The sequence below is a fragment of the Leptosomus discolor genome, chromosome 6, assembly GCF_034619465.1.
Source record: "Leptosomus discolor isolate bLepDis1 chromosome 6, bLepDis1.hap2, whole genome shotgun sequence".
NCBI lineage: Eukaryota > Metazoa > Chordata > Aves > Leptosomiformes > Leptosomidae > Leptosomus > Leptosomus discolor.
Window position 1 is genome coordinate 41,161,592 of NC_141396.1, and position 21,617 is coordinate 41,183,208.

The following is a 21,617-nucleotide window of genomic DNA, read 5'->3' on the forward strand; positions in this document are numbered from 1 at the left end:
CTTTCGGAAGCTGCAGCCATGATGGGAGTCTAGCGCTGGCGCGGCGCTGCTGGGCGCGGAGCAGGCCGGGGGGGATGAGCCAGGCCGCGCCGCCGGCCCGCACGCCCTGAGGAGCCGCTGCTGCCGTCGCCCCGCCGCGGAGCGCCCGCCCGCCCGGCGGCGCGGCCCCCACCGCGCGGCTCCGGGCCCGCCGCCGCTACCGCCGCCGCCCCGGGCGGGGAGCGGAGCGGGGCGGAGCGGGGCCGGGCCCGGGGGGGCGCCCCGCGCCGCTGTCACCATTGCTGGGGCCCGGAGTGCCGGAGAGCTGCTCTCTCCGCCTCCGCCTCGCTCGCCTCAAAGACGGCGGCGGCGGCGGCACCCTCAGGGACTCGGCCCGGGTCCGGACCCTCTCTGCTCGGCCGCCGCCGCCGCTGCTCCCGCCCCGCTCGGCGCAGCGGCGGCAGGAGGAGGAGGAGGAGGGGGCAGCCGCCGCCGCCGGGAGCCGCCGCCGCGGGGGGAGGCGGGCCCGCCTGGGGCTGAGCCGCCGGCGCAGCAGGCCCCGCGCCCGGGGCCGCCCGGCGGCCGCCGGCCCGCCGCCGCCGCCTCCGGGCCCTGCGCCCCGCCGCCGCCCGGCCCCTGCGCGCTGTCCCGGAGCGGCCCCCGGCTGCCAGACATGACCGCCATCATCAAAGAGATCGTCAGCAGGAACAAAAGGCGGTACCAGGAGGATGGCTTCGACCTGGATCTGACCTGTATCCTCCCGGCGGGGACGGGGCCCAGCACCGGTCCCTGCACGTACAGCTATTGCATCAGACCTGCGCGGCGGTTACCTAACGTGCTTCCCGGTGCCGCTCCGCCGGGACGCCGGCGGCTGCCGCTGGGGTTCGCCCGGGCCGCCGCGCCCTCCGCCGCTTCGGCCTCCTTTTGTCCGGGCGGCTGCTGAGCTGGGTCCCGGCAGCCGGGCAGATTAACGGGAGCTCCGCGATGGCGAGGATTAACGTTAGCACTCCTTGGCGATTGCAGCCGGCCTGCCTGCTACCACCCCCGTGTCGCGGAGATGCTGTTCTCCCCCCCCGGCCCGGGGAGCCCCCGCGTGCTTCAGAGCAACGCGGGTCTGCCCCTTATCTCTGGCTGTGTTGATTTTTCGGCTTGCATAGCAAATATGCCTGTCCTGCCGTGACTCACGTCCAGAGCACTCTTTTTATTTTTTGGATTTAGTAACTCGTCTTGAATTGCAAATATCGTGGCAGGCCTATCGCTTTGCTCGGGTTGCTTCAGTCAGTGCGGCAGGAAAGCGAAGCCTGTGTCCTCTGCCCTGATTTTCATGCATTCAGTAAGGCAGAGCTTGTGCTCATTTGCTGTACGATGCAGCAAGGTTCTCAATGACAAGGTGGCAATTGCTTCTTCCAAATGAAAAAAAATACTTCTAATGTGATGTGTGAACTGCACTTTGGTGTAATCTCCAATACAGTGAACACAAGGATGTGTTACAAACGAGAGCACACTGGGTCTCGTCAAGGAGGATTGTGATTCTGGAATAAGTAATTTGTCTGCAGTTATGACTAATGAGTCAAACTGTAGGGAAGTGTTGCTAGTGTCAGTTTTGGTGGTCTCTGGAGCAGATGTGCTGTAGCGGCAGCAGCCAGATGTTCTGTTTTGAATGCCTTGTAGAGCTAATGGCACATAGTGCTGTGCTGTGGGCATGGTCTTCATGGTGGAGAAAGGTTACTACTGTGAGAGGTTTTGGAGCAAGAACATCGTGTAAAAGTTGGAACTGTCCTAGGAAAAATGAATATTGATAGTAGTATTTGGAGCTAGGCTTAGCCCTATAGAGTGCTTTCTGTTCTGCAGCAGGATCAGGGTGAAATTTATTGGGGTCTGGAGCAATTGCATTAATTTCATAGCAAGTGCTACAAATAAACCCAGTTCTTGGGCAGGATCAAAACTGGTAACAGTTGTAACTAGCGTAGAGCTCGTGCTGTTGCGTTGAGCGTTGGCCTAAAATTTTGGTGGCTTTAAAACGGCCTGAAAGGTTCATGACTTCAGCAGGTGGCTGCTGAGCTTTTAGTGTGTAATGCCTGTGTTCTGTTCGTGGGACTGATAAAGTAGAATTTTAAGCTTGCAGTTGTAAACATTTGCACTTCGTAGTTTCGTTGGCCTAAGCCTAGGTCAGCTGTAACGCTGACATGGGCCAGCGCAGCACTTACTGCAGATTTAACAACAGAAGCCGGAGTTAGATTTTTGCTTTTGATTCTCTGAGTAATGGGTTTGCTGGGAACTTTGGCATTATAAAAAGAGTTAAGTGGTGGCAAAATGATGAGGTTTTGGCTTCACAGTTGAAGAGTTCAGTGTTTCAGATATCTTTGCCCAGATGTGCTATTGGTAGGGAGAGATTTTTTTGACCCAAACAGATCTTTTTAAGTAGTCATCTGCTCCCATCAAGAAAATCGGTACATATTGAACCTGACTTTTCTTGCCCAAAGTTGTTAATGACATGCCAAATGGAGTTTAATGCTTATTTTTTACTTTTTTTGTCTCATTAATGTAGTTCTTGGAATTTTGCATTAGAAGCAGGCCACTGAACACTGGGCTTACGCTAGAAAAGGAGTAGCTGGCTGCAATTCTGTAATGAAATTGGTAGTAACGGTGGTTTCTTCATTTGCTGCAAAAATATCTTTGGAAGTTATACTCAGTCCTTTTGCATTTTTTTTGTAGCTGCACACTTTGAACAGATAATTAAAGAGTGAAGACTGCTGCCTGTACAGTATAATGGCTTTGCTTGAAGGCTGACATTGCTGCAGAAGAGAAAGTTTAATTTTTTTATCAATTTGTGGAGGCTTCTTGGAGATATTCTTTCTGCAGGGCTTTGATGGAGTTGTTGCTCATCATACCTGGTAGCTGGAAAATAACCTATTTATTTCTTATGTGCATAGACAGAGAACTGAGCTGGGAGTTAGGTCTCTGACCATGCAATGTTAGATGAAGAAAGAGAAAACTTGAAACGTGAGTGAGCTGTTCAGGAAGGCCTGTGGTAGTGGTAGGAGGACCAGGGTTGAAGTTCTCAAAGGTCCATGACACTGTGTGCTGGAACTTAAAATTTTGAGATTTGAAACAAGCTGCCATCTGCCTTTCTGCTGTTGGGTAGCTTTGCTTCCCTGCGCATTCGTATCTGTAGGAGTGTCCTCTGTTACCGATTACTGATTATTTTGTGTTGTTGCTTCTGTCAAGCTAAAAGAAAAAGGCTGGCACAAGTTGGATAGCCCAGTGATTTGGACATTTAGCCGGGATATAGGAAGTGGAGGTGTGACTTGCTCTGCAGTAAATATTTCTGACAAGTAGTTCAGTGGTGGTGGCTCCAAAGTACTCGGTAGCTGGTGATGACTACCTAGGCTTTGGGAGGGAGAATTAAATGAATCTAGAGTGAATCCAGGTGAGGTGCCCGGTCTCCAGCCTATGTTCTGTGGTCTGTCTTGTCTTCTACACATCTTTGAGGGAGGGTTTGTGTCTCAGTGTCTGAGGTGGATGAAGGCTTGCAGACTCTGTATTTTGATCACCACTGATTCTCCTGAGACATTGCAGGGAACACCTAAATGCCAGAAGACAGGCTGGGTTAGGTGCTGGAGTGCTGAAGTCCCTGTCCAGGACCTCTTTTTTTTTTTTTTTTTTTTCCCTCCCTCCTCTATCAGGCTCTGTCAAATCCTTTGAAAAGTGACACTGATGTATATGTGGTAGAGTACAACTTGCTTGGGACTCCTGATTCCTGATGAGTTGGTTAAGAATTCTTTTCATGGGGATAACATAGGATTTTCGGAAAGGGAAATAGGGACTTCTCAAAATCAGTAACTTTATGTACACAAAATGAGAATAGTCCTATGTGCTAATTATGAAACAAGTGTCTTTAAAAACCATGTTACTTTTCGTCTAACAAATGTTCTTTTCTCTCTGAACAGTCCTTTTATGCACCTCTTGGAAAAAATATTTTGAAATTGGAAGACGGAAAGGTTTTAAAGGTGGAGACATTAAATCAGCTTTTTAATGCTTTATTTCAGATACTGCATTTATTCCTGATTTCTTTGGGTTTTATTTAATTTCTGTAATACTGGATACCTTTTGATGAAAATGGGTGAGAAGGAAAGTTTGGATCAATGGCTTTCTTCTAAGATGGCTACATTTCTTTATGATGCAATGCCCAGTGTATTTTGTGAGGCACTATAATCTTTGATATTTCTGAAATTGTGCAGCTTGGTTGTTAACCATTTTACTGCAGGGAGTGTGAAGAGAGAGTGCTGGCATGCAAGTCTTGCGCATTGCATTGGTTGCCCGTGTCTGAAGAGGTTCATGGTGGCAGGTGGCTTAACTATTTGAGACTAAAGTGGAAAAAACTGTATAACTGCTTCTTGTGCCCATTATAGCTTTGGTTAAACTTTGTCTCGTATTTCCAGGCCTTCTGTTAGGCATGAAAATGGCCATCTAGCCTGAGCATAGGGTAGAGTATGCCTACCCTGATGCTTAGTTGAAGCATGTGTAGCTCGTGACCTACATAGTCGTGTGAACTGCAGTGATATTCAGTAAAGGTTAGATGTTGGGTCCAGTTTATTTACAAGCCTCACATGTAGTTTGTCTCCTATAATGAAAGGCAGGGAAGGCTAAAATTGTGAGTGAAAGCTGCTTAGAATATTGTCCTGCTTTATGTTTTTTGCAGTCCTGAAGCTCTTTGCGTTTTTAATAAAATTTTAGATTATGTGACTTCACTCAAAATGGCTCAGCTTCCAGGGAGATAAATGAATTAGTGGTGTGAGGTACATACCGCCTTTAAAAATTTGAAATGCCATTTGTTTAAAACACTTGATTGTGTTTTAGAATTGAAGTTTCTTAGATGTTTTGTAACAAGTTTTGTTGCACACAAGTGCAGTAAGGGCTGGTAAGGGTTTAGAAGAAACTAGAAGAAACCAACTGGCAGTGCATTTTACAGGTGGAAAAGTATTTCTGTGTTCCGGAGTAAACCACGTTACGTAGCAGCAGTAAGAGCCCAACTGACTTTGCTTCTGGAGCCGGTGTCAATCTTGGGTTTTGGACGAGAAGAGCAGTGCCAGTTTTGCTCTGAATTCATCAAAGAAGTCTGTTTGAATAGACAGCAGTAAAACGGTCCTCGTTGAGGACTTCTCGGCGTTTGATTCAGTTACCTGCTTGCTGTAGGGTGTATTTGGTCCTGGGAAGATTGGTCTTTCTGCACTTACCAAGGATAAAGATTTTTGAATTGTCCAGATGGAGAAAGCAAGGTAGTGATAGATGCAAGCGTGTTCATGCATTTTTCTCTTCTGGGGTTAGAGACTTGCTGGATCGCTTACTTTTCCTTGCAGCCTAAAAACCCCTCCTTTGACATGTTGCCATAGTACGTGCATATTTGCGGATAGCATTGTTTGACAGCTGAAGCCTACACGCGAAACTCCCACCATTTGAGCAAGTGCTCTGTTGGGCTGCAACCCTTGCTACATCCGTTCAGAGTAGCCCCAGCCCCTTTCTGCCCCACTTCTTGACTGCAGTTGCTCAGAAAACGGCCTTAAAAGATGCTTGACAAATTACAGGTCATCTCTTTGTGCTTGCTTAAATGTAGTGCAGGCTTCCTAATGATCTTGCATCATCAGAAATTTTTAATCAATGTGCAGCATTGATGGAGACTGTTTGCACAAGCTAAACACAGAGTTAAAAAATAACTATCTGTGCGCACTTCTAAATCGACCAAAACTACAAACTTGAGTCTTGGTTTCACGTAGCTGTGCTGTTGAAGTGATGGCTGTGTGTTTTCAAGGGGGGAAAGAAACAAGTACAGCTAATGTGGACACTTTCTGAAATTTTATTTTACAGTGACCTTTTAGAAAAAAAACCACTGAAACTGTTCTTTGTTTGTAAGCTTGGTTCAGTGTGTGGAATTTTCAGAACATCCAAAGCTTTGCTGTTAAATGTGAAGAGGGTAATGCTGAATAAAGTGCAAGCTTTGCTAGGACTTGTACTGGTTTTTAGCATTTCTTTAAGGGAAAATCCAAGTTCATCTTTGTTATCCCTTGCAATAAGACTGATGAAGTGTTGGCACTTGAGGCCCTTGAGAAATTACCTTTGCTGAGGCTGATCAGTGACTTTGGTGAGGATGGTTAGGTCAGTGTTGAGGACTTCTGAAAATCCCACCTGCTAAGCTCTTGGAGTAGCTCGGTGTCATTGGTTGGCCATGCATCAACACTGGGTCCAACTTGAGTCTTGAAGAAGGTTGATGAACTCTGAAAGTGAGTCTTTCTAGGAACTTTTGCTAGTCAGGAAGGCCTTTCTGTCCTCAAGATAATTACATGTGACTTCCACTGACTTCATGAGACAGTTATGGCGTATTTAGGGAAAGGATATAGCCTTGAGTGTGGAGCTTATGCAACATTCAAAATGGCTATTATTGCTGCAGTGTAATATATGCAGAAAGATTAGTTGGCTCTTGATGGCTGCTAGGCTGGTGATCAGCAAATTTCTTCAGGACAAAAATGTGTTTTTCCTGTGTTACGCTTAATAGGTCTCGTTTAAGAACGAAAACCTTGTTACGAAAAGGTTTTGAAGTGCAGTGACTAGTGTAGAGAGAGCTAGAGTTTGCTAAATGACATGTTAAAATGCTGCATAGAGGAGTACAGAATTTTCTATTTTTGTTCCAGAAGAGAGGTGACTGCATTTTCCGCTTTCTTCCTTGTAGGATGATTTAGACACTTAAATCCTCTTTGTTGTGGAAGCAATTGATATAATTTGTTCAGTAGTAACATGACTGAAAGAATGTGTTTAATTAATACATTGTTAAAAACCCCTGTGCCAAAAAATGTAAAGCCATGCCAGAACTAAACTTCAGAATGTAATAACTACAAAGTTGAAATTTTATACATGAAGTTTATGTCTACTGAGTTGCTTTTGCCAGTTGTGAATCTCTGAGTAGTTTCTTAAATGAAATGATATTTTTAATGGATTAATGTTGTTACCACATTAATACTGCATAAGATGACAAATTATACCCTAGTACCTTAGCCTAGAATCTTCCCTTCCATCTTATTGTTTAAACATGTTGTTTCTTGTATGATGATTTAAGGGACATTAGTTGTGTTCTGACAAACTGGAAGAAAAGGGAGGGAATAGGCAGTTGAGCTGTCAAATCCCTTAATTACAATACAGACTAAAGTTGCTGTCATTAGTCATAACTAGCTCCATTTTAAAGTCCACCTCCTTTCTAGTTTGAGTACACGGTGTGTAGTTTGGAACTTGGAGCTACACGTGATTTATATTCATTTACTGTGCCCAGTGTGGGGTGGATATTGAAGGTTAATTATTGCATATGTTTTTCAGGGGGGTGAGCGGGCTGAGCCTGGAGTTGTAAGTGGTTGCTAGATGTGCCCGATGCCTCATCTTAAACATTAGGATAGTTGTGGGTGCCTTTGATTTGGCACTTATGTGAAGGTTTTGGGGGTTAAAGCTGTGCAGGTTTGTGTATTTGTGTGAGTTACTGGGATGGTGATTTCCAGACTGTGAGAAGGGAATTTATTTGGAAATGTGGGAACATTCATAAGTGGCCTGGTAGAGCAGGATCTCTTCTGAAATACAAATGCTTTGTGAGTGGTTGACTCTACTTTGGGTTCAGAGATTGCTGTTAAGCTTTGAATGTATCTTAGTCCCAGATTGATAGTTCAGATGTAAACGAATCGTTGTTCCAGTTTCTAATTCAAGCTAGCATCCTCTTTGCTCCTATCATCATCTGCCTTGTTTACTGTCTTGCCTATGAGGCCCTGAAAAAAAGTTTTGTGGAATGGAAGTAAATAATCATGCAATTAGGCCATGTATCATGCTGCATAAGTCTAGGTTATCTTAATAACGATTTTTAGGCTATGTAGCTAAAGTTGAGGGCTCTGTGATTCAGATGGTAGACTGTGCAGCTAAAAAATTAAACTCGACTGCTCTGTGTTTGGGATGATGACTGTTGCAAAAGCTGGCATTGTTCCCTTTAAAGATGAAGTCCCAGCTTCACAGCCCCAACATGCAGCAGTGCAAAAAAGTGCTTAATATCCTTTTTTTTTTTTTTGTAGAGAAGTGCCTAAGAAATGTGTTTATAAACTTAATTTGGGCTTTGTGGAGCCGTAGTATAAAAGCTTTTAATTACATGGTTAATTTTCTCAGAGGCCTCTGCTTAATTTATTGCATTGCCTGGGTATATATTGGGCTAGAATTGAAGTAGTTGTGTATTTTCTGTTCTTTAAGTTCTTGTGTGAGTGAGTTAGAGAACTAATGTCCTTCTTTTGTACTGACATTTAGAGGAGGAAAACACTAGTTCTCACTAGAATGAGATTAATATTATTTACTTGTGGCTCATTGGTTGAGAAATGGTTTATTAGGATGGCCTTATGTCTTGTTTTGCTGCTTGCATTTATCTTCTCTTGGATCACCACGCCCACGCCCAAAATAAGGTTTGATTCATAGAGATCCTAGGTTTCGTAGCTTATGTTTTATAAAGCTGTTTAGTATGACATTTTTATCATCCAGCCCAATAGCTATTTTAAATTCTCTTGTCTCTGAAAGTTTTGGATTTCCTTTCAGACTTGGAAAAAGTTGAGACTGAGCCATTTTTCACTTTCTGACAGTAAATATCAAAGTAGTGACTTTCTGTGCTGACTTCTTTTTTACTGAATAAAATTCTCTTATTTTTCTGTGGGTGTTGGAGGTTAGGATATGCTTAAGTACACATCGGTGCTTCTTTAAAGGAGCTCCTGCAAAGTGTGGTAGTGTGCTGAGAACACGTACGAGAGAGGTCTTGTACTCTGCATTGGAAGAGTTCATGTTGAATTTGGTTCGTTGGTTAAAATAGGCGAGTTTGTCACTTTGGAATTCTCAAACTGAGATGCAACAGTTGAGCTTCTCGTATACGTTGCCTCCTACTGAGAAGAACCACTCAGCAGACGTGTTACCTTGAGGACAATTGTCCTTTGCCACTGGCACAGCTCTTGGCCTTGGGCTGCTGGGTGTTGCTGCAGCTAGTTGGGATGCCAGGGTAGGTATGAGAAGATGGGATTGCGGCTTCTTACAAAGCATGAGCAGAAACAAAAAGCCGCCTTAACTGGACCTCTGTGTGTTTTCACCTCTAGAAACTTGTTGGGATCGTAGGGTTTTGTTCAGTGTTGTAGACCTGGACTTGAAGCTGAGTAGGGAGTTGAGGCCCCATCTTTGACGCCTCAGCTGAAGAGTTCTTTCTGTCAAATTTTATATGAATATTGTAGTGTGCTGTTGCATCACTTCTTATGCTCCTCTTTGCTCTTGACTTTTTCTTAGTGGGAAGGGTAGCTTTTTTTGTGTCCTGTAATATCGTCAGCTATTTTAGAGGGACTTGCAGCTTTACTCACAAGCTCATGTTTCCTTTACTACCTGCATGCTTTCCTTGCTTTATTTGTGATTCCAAACCATGTTGAAATGGAAGTTTAAGGCATCTTTCTCTCAGTCTTTGTCAGAACAAGCTCTTCTGGAGAGTAGACATCATCTTCTTTCATGCTGCTTTGTTACCATTTTTTGCATTTCTGCTGTGAGTTTTATAAGGTTGATACTGAGTTTTGCGGGAAAAAAAAAAACAAAAAAAACCGGTGCCTGCTTATTATGTAGATTATGTGTGGGTTTTTTCCAATCTCCTTGACCCTATTAGCTGTTCAGCAAAGCCTCCATATGGCTGAGAGCTCCAGGACACCTTTCATACACCTCGCAGATGAAGGGAGAGACTTGCTCTGGGAATACTTCCCAAATGCAATGTGGTAAGCAGGTTTCAAAGCACTGCTATGAAGTGAATTGAGGATGTAGCTTGTTCCCGAGACAACCTGGCAGTATCATCTTCAAACATCTTCTGATTTACTTCTTCATGCTGTGGGAATTTGAGTTCCCCTCCAGACCTGTTGTCAGCCGCATGACCTCATCTGGACAGTTTGCCTCCTGGGTACAAAAGAGCTGCAGTTCTCTTGTTCCTTGTTGAGGGTGCTGGATTTAAATTACAAGATGAAAGATTAAGAAATAAAGAAGAGGAGAAAAGAATAAGAAAAAAAAAGAGGGGGGTGTAGTTAAAATATTGAGCATTAAGGGGTTAAATGCATTTCTTCTAAATCATAAAATGTTTCTCTCGGCCACATCTGAGTTGGTCTCTTTTCTTTTTCTTTAAGGCACAGATGGTAAGAGTTGGCAAGTGCAGCTGGCTGGCTACAAGGAATCCTCCTTTGCTCTGAAGAACTTTCTTCCTGTTCATTTCCCCTATGCTTCCTGATTATCCAGACTCATAGAAAAATTACTTTGCGATTCATGCTAGCTAATGGAAATGCTGCCTATTAAAAAAGAAAAGTATGCATGTGTACAGGCTAAACAGTGTATATGCTAGGACACTTTTCTAGATTTGGCTGGGTATATTTTCCTTTTTTTGTAGGGATGCTGTCAAGTAAATGGCACTAATAAGAGATTGGCCATTTGTCAGGATTCTTAAATCTGTTTGAGGATGGAGTGTGGACACTTCTCGTAACACTCCCCCTGTAGCTTCAGGCTGTCAAGCTGTTCAACAGCAAGAACAGTTCTTTTTTTGTTGCCGTTGCTATACGGGCTTGTTTAAGCTGGAGTTAAGGGGCTTGAGGTTAGCATGCTAACATTTTGTAGCTGGTGGGGCCAGCTGCACGGCTAGAAGTCAGAGTTCCTGAAAATTGCAGACAAATTGAGATGGCAAAGCAACTTCTGGAGGCTGCAAAGTCGCGTTGTTCCTCTGCTCTTTGGTGTCGCTATCAAATGGGGCTTAGCAGTTGACAGCTTGGCCAGCCCATGCTAGGGGCTGGTTTCCTTTGCGCTGTGGCTTTCTGCAGCCAGGAGGGTGATGGGTGATGTGTAGTGGAGCAAAACTGACAACAGCTTGCGTGCAAATGAGGAGTGGGCTGATTAGGAACAGATTAAAGCAAGTATGTGCCTTGCTTGCCTGAACTGGAAGTGGAAATTTGCATTCCTGCCAGTTGTGAAGCTTTTTTCAGGCTATAGATTCACCAGTTTAAATCTGTTCGTTGTTTAATAAGGTTCATATTTGGAAGCTGGAAACTGAAGGTCAGGAAAAATGGACTTGTCATTTTATTTGCAGGTGACAGGTTCGGGTTTTGCAGTAAGTTTTTAGCTCCAAAGCATGACTTCAACAGTGACCATCATTCACAGCTTCAGGAACACTCAAGCTTGTTTTAAATTTTCCTTTTATAGAAAGATGAAGTCTGATTCCTGGTGGGTCTTCCTGAAGCCTTTGATTGTAAAGGGCTAATAGTTTTAAAGTTGTTTTATATTTGCTTTTTGATTTAAAATCTGTCATCAGTGTTAGGTTTAAAAAGTAAAGCTATATGTAAATTCTTAAGCACTGCATACTCTAGCATGCTTATGAAATGGGAAGTTTAGGTTATTTGCTTTCTGTTTTTCTGTTGTACCTGTCTTCATGAGCGGAGTGAGGATAAGGGTTTAAATACTTTTGTTTGGAATAGGACTTCATAGAATTACTTGGAAATTCTAAAGACTTACATTCTAGATATTAGTTGAGAATGTTGATCATTGTAGGAAAGGCTGTAGCTGTCTAGTTTTGCAACTTCCTTGTGGCTGTTTAAGAACTTAAGAATTGGTAAATATTTTGCTATGCTTTCTTGGCCACCTTCCATTATTAAGAAAAAGGCTGAATTTGTGAGCAGAATCAGTTACAGGACTAACATGAGTAATTTGCTTTTATATCTATATGTATGTAAAATTTAAGGTCTGTACTGCATATTCTTTAATTTGATCTTGGCATAATGTGAATATATAGACAGCTATTTTTGAAAGTGATTATAACTGCTCATTTGCATAATGATACAATATTTTTCTCATAGCAGCTGGAAAGACTATCATCTTTAGCATGTGGGAATGATTTCAGGCTTCAAGAACAGTGTTTTGTTAAATCTGTGAATAGCATTAGAGCAAAGGTGTTTCTGAAGTGACATACGGATAATTTACTTTGGTATGCCTTCAGTATTGAGGAAGCACCGCTTTTTCATTGTTGCATTTGGTAACTTAGCAAATTATTGGGTGCTTTCATCTTAAGGTTCCTTGGGTATAGCGTGGTGTTGTCTTCGTTCATTTGAAAGCTGAAGTTTTGTCATTAGTAAGAAGTATAAACTTTAGTGGATGGCATTTTAGTGTTTTGCTGTTGTTTCCTGAGTCTGTCTCACGAGTTATTTTATTCTGATTGCTAACTGAAATCCCGGCCTCCACGTTTACAAGATTGAGAAAGGAATGGGTGCTTTAAAAGCTGTTGAAGCCATTTCTGGGAATGGGTTTCTTAGGAAAGGGCTACGTTGGCAAAATGTGGCAGAATTTATTTTATGTTTTTTTAGAAGACTCATTTAAAATTTTGGTTGGTAGGACAGTTTGGTTAACTTTGTTTTGCATGTGTTGTAGAACTGCCTCAATAAATGACTGAGGCTTTTCTGTTTTCATTTACCTGTCTTAAAAAAAAAAAAAAAGCTCAGAATTGATAATGAACTTGTTGCATGTTTTAAGTCATAAGTTCTTCCAGATTTCTAAAATTAATCAGTATCATTACCCATTTCATGATGACTCAGAATTCTTACTTTGAATGTCAGCCCAGCTCCCGAGGTCCTTTGTAAGAAACCTCATTTTGGTAGCAAATATCTTAATTTCAGCTTTGGAATCGATGTTAAATTATCTGAGGTGTGAAAAGCAGTATCTCTGAACCATTGAGCATGGCTAGTGATAGAAGAACTTGCTGCAGATGATGCTGAGTGTATGGTTGCTGCCATAACTGGCTCAGCTCCGTTCCCTTCCATGCAGTGATCACAGGCTGTCCCTGGGGAGGACTGTTTTGTTGCCCACCATCAGGAAAAAGCAAGCTGGTCCTGATGCGGTAACCACCATCCCCTTTGCTCGCTGCAGATCTTGGGGCATCTTTTCGCAGGAGAGGAAAGGGTTGGAAGAGCTTGGGTTTTATGGCAGCTTTTTCAATGAAGTGATGAAACTACTATTTCTGCTCAGATTTAGATCATCTGTGCAAACAGCAACCGCACTTCCACTCTATTCTTCCATCTTGCGTTGCTCCTTAAAGCAAAAGGCGTTCTTTAGTTGCTTGAACCAACAAGAGAGTTTCGAAGCAGCGTGCTTGTCAGAAGCATATATTAAAAAGACATAAAATGATCTTCACTAGCAATATGAATGCATTTGTCATAGTTGTTGCTTGCTTTTGCTTGGTGCAAGTGAAACCTGCAGCCTGGCATGTGTGCCCTGTCCTTTAATGCCAGATCTGTTGCAGACAGAAGAGTGAGTCAGCAATGGTGTGTGAATTGCATTCCAGTCTAATACTTGGAGATAAGTAAGGTACTTCAGGATGCTTATATTTAGGCGGGGCGGGGCGGAATTGGCTTGCTTGTTTAAAAAACAATCATGTTTTTCTAAAAACAACACCCCCCCCACCCCCACCCAGGCTGACTGTTGGATATTTGTTTTTCAGCAACAACCCTTTTTGCGCTGTCAGGTTGCAAAACTCCAGAGCATAGGACACTTTCATTGAATCAGCATCAGCAAATTCATTCACACTCTTCCCCGTTCCTCCCGCTTCCTTGAATTCTTTTTCCGTTTTCTTCTCTCACTGGCATGTTATGGAACACCTTTTGCTGTACCAGCTCTGGGTTTAAAAATACACCTGTAGTGATGCTTGGTTAAGCTTAAGCATTCAATTCTGCTGGCTTGCTCCTCTTTTAAAGGAAGAAATGCATGGGAGGTGTGCATGTACTGCTTGTGCATCACCCTTGAGGAGAGAGGGAGGGGAGAGGGGTCACATGAGATGCGGGAGCCAAGAGGGGATCACGCTTTCTAAAAGCGTGAGACCGCTCCAGTTATTTTGGAACTTTTTATCTTGCTCTGCCTGTGTGTTTTGAGGCTTTGGTGTTTGTTGAAGTCTGGGAGCCTGCAAACTGGAAATGCTGCTGTTTAAGATGTTCTGTTCCCTTTGCTTGGGGTGTCTGTCTGCTTCACTTCCATCTTGCACCAGCTGGGAATCCTGGAAAGTATCTCATTTCTTAGCCTCTCGGAGAGGAAGAGCCAACAGCAGAAGAAAAGCATCTGAACGTAAAACTGCAGGCTGAAACGTATGAAAAAAATGCATAATAAAGCTCACAATTGCAAATAGAAATTTGAGCAAGTTACATGGTAATTTGGTGAAGTTTGGGCATCTGTCTCATGGGTGATACGATAGTTGAAGCTGAATTTTGTTTTCATGTGGTGTGTAAAAATGAATTTATTTTACCCCTGTTGCTAGCATGAGTGCTTGTCTTCTACAGAGAAGTGCTGTGGAAAGCAGGCTAATATACTGGATTATTTTGCAGTGGTAATTTATATATCCTTGCTGCTCAGAGCAGAGCGCAAAAGGAGCTGCTTTTGAGTATAAATGCTAGAACTGGCAGTGGATAGAAATCAGGTTGAAATCAGGAAGGAGAAGGGAGTGATGGGGTGTGATAGCTGAAAGTCAGGTAATTCACTGTTAATAGGCATAGAGAAGATGGACGTGATTTGTAACCAGTTTTTGCTCCTTATGGTGAGTAGTAACTGATAAAATAGTAAATGAATTGCTAATTATATAGTGCCTTTTGTTAATTTAATGGAGAGGTGTGGACTGCTTGCAGAGTAAAATACTTTGAGAGTGAAGTTCAGAGTTTAAGAATTACATGATTTGATAGTGTCTGAAGTTATTACAGGCTCTTGAAAGTTAAGGAACTTAATGTTTTTTATTTCAAGATAAGCATTTTTTAGGATTCAGGCAAGTACAGAATAAATTGGAAACGAGACCCGTTTCAGTGTGTGTATTTAAGGCAGCTACAGATATTTGTTTGGATTTCTCAAAAGTTACATGTTTTTCTCATTGTCTGCATAAATCATCTTTTGAATAGTCCGAGTAGACCAATGTCTATTAATACTTGGATTACAGCATAGTAAATGCTAATACTTTTTTTGAGAGTAGAAAGCATTATTTCGGTGTATTCAGTTCTTAATGTTTTTCTTAAGTCTTCTAGTTAACTCTGTAAATGCAGGACTTGGTCCGTGCTGCTTCCCTGTGAGTACTTAGGCTTGTGAGTGTTCTGCAAGGGTGAAGTAGTTTGTATCCTACTTCACTGTGCAAGTAACTGGAATATTATTATCTCAGAAGCTGCTGCAGTGTCTTCCACTCTGATGATTACTGTTTGGAGCTTTGTTGTATTTTAACCATAAAAATAAAAATTATTCTTAGAGTTGTGGAATAATTTAGGTTGAAGGGGACCTCTGGAAATCACCTGTTTCAGCCCCCTTGTTTAAAGCAGGGCCAGCTTCAAATATACTGTGCTTTGTTCTTACTTCTTCTAAAATTAGTTTGAGGAGGAGTATGTTAATGCAGTAGGGTATGGTCTGTTTTCGAGCTGCTAGTTTCATTTCTCTTTTGCTTTTCAGTGAAGCTTCTTCACTACATTGTCATTTCTAATAATGTTTAAAACTTGGGAGTACTTTCTTTTCTTGAGTTCTGTTTAAAAAAAAAAAAATAAAATCCATATATCATTACATCACCAGGAAAATAAATACCAGTAATTTTCTAGCAATTTTGTTGTGAATTCTTTACTACACTGGCTCTAGATGTAAACTTAAAATTTTCTTATTTGGCCTTTCTCCTTAGCACTAATTTAGTTTTGCTAAGGGGTACTTTTCCTGAGGTCTTTGTCTCAGGTTGCTTTTGGCAAGTGAATTACACATAGCTCAGAGTAAGAAAGTAGAACATTCTAGCAGAAGCAGAGAATCATTCTTTTTAATAAGCAAGGTATATAATCCTTTTCAGATCTGTGCATTCCCATCTATGTGATTTTTTACATTTAGGCATTCAGAGCTACCTTAGCAGCTGCTATAGTGGTCTGTTACATAGAAATCGGGGAAAGTGATAAAAACATTCATGTGTATGTAGCCTTGCCAGGGCTTGCATGCCTGAAACACACTTTTTTGTTTGTTTTGCTGTTTTGCCTGGTATACCTATTTTGGGATCACTGGGGACTTGAACATGGGTTTTAAATTGGAACATCTTGCAATTTAGTCACACAAGACTATTTTAATAGTTTCCTGTTGGCTTTAGTATGCCACTCAAAATGTGAAGAAAGACCAGTAAGTAGCATCTATGTGGTTCTAGTGAGATATGATATATGACAGAAGTGGATTATGTGACTCTGCTTTTCTAGTGGGTTGCCCTCCCAACGGATGTTAACCATCAGCTGCCCAATAGCATAGACTTCTAATAAATTATCTGCTTGAGATGTGAGGAGATTTGTTATAGTGACTGTTGGAAAAGTACTGTGGCTCTTTTTTTTCCCCTCCACCTTTTTGTCATCTTTTTTTGGAAAAGATCTCTTATTGCTGCATATCTAAAGCTGAGTTGTTTGCGTATGGGAATTGTTCCTCTGACTTTGATACAGTTAAACATTTAATGCTATTGTAGAAATTTCACATGCTTTACAAATGTTTCCTTAACTTGCATATTCAGATATTTATCCAAACATAATTGCTATGGGTTTTCCTGCGGAGAGGCTTGAAGGAGTATACCGGAACAACATTGATGATGTAGTAAGGTAAGGCCTTATTTTTCTTTTCCTTGACTTATTCTTGTAAATCTTAAGTATCCTTTTCTACACTCATTTACATTCTGCTAAGGAAAGGATATGTGGTCTGACTCGTAGAGATGGCAAGATTTTTGCATCTTGTAGGTGTTGCTGTATTTGCTTTCCTGAAAAACGTTGGAAAAGAGGAAAATTATAATTTCAAGAATTTTAGGCCAGGGTGCTCTTGTGGGTTGATCTCAAATGTGTGTAATCTGCTTTTTAGTGTGAAAAATTGACTTCAGTGAATTGTATTGGAGTAAAAGGAGGTGTTTTGCATTTAGAAAGATGTCGGTCCATGCCTCTGTTCACGGTGTTCAGAGTTTCCTCAGCTAGTGGATGATATTTCAGAGTATGTTTGCCCATATCCTTTCTTCAGTTGATAAATGAAGTGCTTGATAAGTAGTAAATATAGGTGACTTTTGGTAAAGGAGTTTACATCTGGCTGTGTTGAATAATTGTGGATAAAGAGAAAAATCAGCTAAAACTTGTTATTGCTGGAGATGCTTTATAGCACATTTTGAAGAAAAAAAAAAAGCCAACCCTACCAGTTGTCATTTTTAACATCAAATAAAGTTATCTCCTCTGAACTGCTGGATACAACTGTGGAAGGTGTATTTAGTGTTTTGGCAGTATCGTTGTAATTTGTTTAGTCAACACCCTACCTGGACAATGCAGTGTGAGAGGTTGCATTAAAAACTAAATACTTGGCAGAAGCTGCAAAATGTTAGTGATTTTAGGTTCCTAAGTTCTGATTTTTTTTTTTAAGTCACGCATGATGCCTTTGGGATCTTGGGCATTTGAGGTCATAAGTTCAGCAGCTCTCCAAGAGACTTGAGGTTTGGAAATGGGTGTATAATGCAGTAAGGGACATGGTTATGCAGCAAAGCTGAAAGTATGTATATCTGGGCAAGAAGGTGCTGCTCCCGTGTTTGAGATGCCACAAAGTTTCTGATAGTTGGCACTCAAAATGAGCGCTGCTTGAATTTCACTGTTAATTGTTTGTGTCCAGGTTTGTACAGAAGTTGAGACAGCTCCTCGGTTCCCACACTGGGAGGAATCATAACCCTCAACTGAGAATCAGTTGTCTAGAGGCAGCGACTTCCCTGCGCAGCTGCAGTTAGCTTCAGATGCATTCGAGTGGGTTTCATTTTTGCATATTTAACTGTTGTGACAAAGCTCACTATCCACGAATAGTACTGAAAATGTCAGAGGCTGGATTGGACGAGGCTTGCAGAGGCGACCTTGTTCTGCACTGGCGGTAGTGAGAAGTCACTTTTCCAGAGCTGGTCATATCAGTGAGGTTCAGCCTAGCAATCTGTAAATACTGTTGCAGAGTGTGTATGTCTCCGCTAGAATTGAGAGGCACGAAGTCTTTTTTTCTAATCGTATCATTGCACGCAAGAAAAAGCTTTTGCTGTCCTTTTGAGGCAGTTAAGGGCTGTCCCATGAACTCAAACTATCTAGCTGTCTTTCTTTACCATCAGTCAGTGTCACATTTTCATTAAGTTGATGTGGGCGTTGCATCTGCTATGTGAAATACATGGTCGCTGATGGACTCCACCTTGACATGGGAGGCGTCCCAATAAATAACAGGCAGTAGTCTTTGAAGGCTCTCTTCCCTTTACAACATTGATTTCAGTTGCTTCTGTATGAGGGGAAAATACATTTTATTGGCTAAGTATGTAGATACATGTAAATTAGACTTTTGAAAGGGAATTATTGTATAATTATTGTTGTCCGTGAACACTGATCAAAAGGAGTAGTGATCACCTAAAAGTGTGATTGACCAAATTAAGAGATGGAGAGATGTAAATTAAGTGGCTGTAGGGAACTGGGTGCTAAAGTAGTGTTATGTTTGTTGCCTCCTATTTTTAAACAAGAATAGTGCACAAAATGTGACCATGCAGTATTCTGCATGTTGCAGTCAGCAGGTCTTCATCTGCTCCTGTCATCTCTTATTGTGGAATTGTTTTCCGAGAGCTTTTTGTGCAGAAATTCAACGTGTTTGGTCTCTGGAGCAATTGGTGTCGAGCCAGGATACAGCAGTGGGCTTTTTCTGAATAGCTGCTATCCTGACAAATTTAAAGCTAATACTGTATGAGAAGCACGACCTGGACTGCTGGCTGTGTCCTGTGACTGACGCTTTGAGAGGTTTTGGATGGAATTTTGTCCTTGGAAAAACACGTGCATGAAAGCTTATACTCAGCTTTGTGGATATTACTGGCAGAAGCGGAGTCACCTTTCCTTGCTCTCCAGTGTGTTTTAAACATGCAGGGACATCTCCTGAAAGAAATCACCGTATCCACCATCTTCCTTAATCTCTTGAAGTCTGCCAATAGGGGTGCCAGTGAGAGTCATGAAACATTTTTGCTGATGAAACTAGGATCTTGTACTCGATGCTGCACAAGGAGTGTTCACATCTGTTTTTATTTTAAGGCATCGGTTTAACCACAGAGTTCTTCTAGGTTCTTCTGGAATATTATGACTGATAACCAGAGCTTGTTTTTGCTTGAGCTTTCCAGGATTTTAGCAGCTCTTGTTTCTTTTCAATTTGAACAGCATGTTCTGTCATGGCTAATTAAATTCCTTCTGGCTGATGTGCAGATACACACTGTTGATGATGTTAAGTGTAAACATTTGTATGTTGTTTCTTCTTGAACATTGCCAGGTGACACATCATATATAATCGCAGCAGTTTTGATGAATCGTGTTTGTAGTTTGGCTCTCTGAGGCTTGTATGGGAAGTTTTTGTTACAAAGTGAGCATGAAAATGAAATGAGTATGAAAAAGTCTAGTGGTCTTTCTTCTGCTTTCTGAACTCAGAATATCATTGGGCTCTGTCCTCAGGCTTCAGTGACAAATAATGTCCATTTAAAAAAACTGGTATTAAAATAAATTATTCTGGCTGTTCTAACTGGAATAGAAAAGTTATTTTAACTGCTTTTTTTTTTGTTGGAAATACCACTGTGGCAGAATATTTTGCATAGATGATTAAATTGGAAGTGTTTATAGATACATTGTGTAATCGATGATTTCTGCTTTAAAAATAAACAACCCTTCCTGAGCTTAACATAGCGATGTGCAGGTATCTTAGAAATCCATGCTGATTGGTCAATACAAACAGTATTTCAGTTGCAGGTCAGATCTTGGTCTCCTCAATTGCCTAAATAGTTTGATTCCTACTGCTGGATTATTTGTGTGAGTGAGGTTTGCAACGCGCTGCCTCCTTGAATTTGAGGCGCTGCAGAGCTAGCTGGGACTTGGAATGCAGACCTGCACATGCTGGATAGTGTTTTAATGATGCTGCAAATTAAGGTCAACATTGTTGCAGTGTATATTAATACATGCTTTTTTTTTTCTGCTTAAGGTTTTTGGATTCAAAGCATAAAAACCATTACAAGATATACAATCTGTAAGTATGCTCTTATAGATGTGTTTTCCAAAATAATGAGTTCTAGAAATAGTTTATGAGTGAAAGTGGCTTGTTGCTGTACTGGAGCAGAGCTAGAGATGTTTTGCATGTTTCTTAAAACAATTAAGCCTGATTGAGAGCACTGTTACTTCATTTAGTGGAGCCAAGTGAGGTTAAATGAAATGCTGGTGTGTATTAGTATTACTTGAACACTTTTAAATGACTTGGCATCTAGCCCATCTGGAGCTTGTACCATGTGATTAAAAAGTGAAAAGTAATTCACAGCAGGCTTTCTGTTAGTGTATTAATGTCCGCAGTGAAGAAATTGCCAAATGGATATTTTCCTGTTTGGTTGTTGCTTTTTTGGGGTTTTTTTCGGTCGAACAGTATTGGTACCAGGTTCTGTTTGTTTCCTCACTCTTCTTGTGTGTCCCTGTTTATTACTTTGAAAAAGCTATTGCGGCAATTGTTAGTGTGATGGTTTCTCATTTTTGTAAGTGTAATCCTCTGAAAATTCAGTTCTGCAGAAAGCTGTTCTTGTTACAAACTGGATTTTTTGTTGTTGTTTTTGTTCCTCGAGCGTCTTTATATGTTAGCTTAAGCTAATTTCATTTGTATAAATAATTTGGTGGTCAGCTGATGTTAAAAGTAGGTCATGGTTTTCCTAGCGCTCTTTTTTTTCCAAGGAATCAGAGTTCAAGATTTATTTGGTTTCTGAGCTGTTAAAAGCTCTGGTTTTTTTTTTTTTAAAAAAGAATGTTTCTAAATATCTGCAATTAATGGAAAAATTACCATAGCATGAAAATCCAGGCAATGTGTTACATTGTAATCTGGCAGTCATTAAAAAAAAAGGTATTTAAATATGCCTCTAAATTAGATGAAGTGTTATTCATCAAGCAACTCCGTTTCCTGGTGTTGAAGCAAAGTGATAGTAGAAGCTGAGAAATGGTTATTGAAGTTGTGTGCAAAGCCTGGGCTAGGATGGGACAGAAAAAGATATGTAAATAAAATAAGCATTAAAGTAAACTCATTGGACAGCTTCCATACCGTTCAGTGACAACATTATTTTGTCCAGCTTAAGAAGTTCTCCAGAATGTTAGCCTTTTAGTAAATACTGTCTTGGTGGCATTTAGGGTTGGAAAGTATAGTGCTTCCTAGAATAGCTGATGATCATTCTACATGAAGGTGCAGCTCTCTAAAGAGATGACTTTCTGGAGATCTTCCTTTGAAGTCTTCTGGAACGCAGTGTTAGAGATCTGTATCATGTAAAATCTAACAACTGTGGTTTTATTAGGTCCCCCTCCAGACAACTTCTGCTTGGTTTGGGGAGCAAAGCAGAACAGGACAGATACAACTTAATTTCCTCCTACTTCTTGGGGCTGAGTTCAGCTGTCAGCTTCTGTGAAGTGTGGCTCTGGTATCACTTCACAGGATCAGGGTTTGCTGAGCTGCCTGATACTGAGCTTGTTTCGGGTTGGCTCGAGGTGACAGGTAAAAACAGTAGCTTGCTGTGTGCAACCTTC

The 21,617-nt window shown here is 41.6% G+C and overlaps 1 protein-coding gene across 2 annotated transcripts in view; it reads left to right on the plus strand.

Moving 5' to 3' along the window:
- The first annotated feature begins 623 nt into the window (after positions 1–623).
- Positions 624–21,617, plus strand: part of PTEN (phosphatase and tensin homolog) — a 49,012-nt gene continuing 28,018 nt past the window's right edge. The window contains exons 1-3 of one of the 2 annotated variants that reach the window (XM_086466726.1): positions 626–731; positions 16,568–16,652; positions 20,050–20,094. In XM_086466726.1, the coding sequence (XP_086322852.1) occupies positions 653–731; positions 16,568–16,652; positions 20,050–20,094 (209 nt within the window). In that variant the 5' untranslated portion in view covers positions 626–652. Of the gene's footprint in view, positions 732–16,567; positions 16,653–20,049; positions 20,095–21,617 lie in introns of both variants that reach the window. The other variant, XM_086466724.1, reaches the window with a different exon arrangement.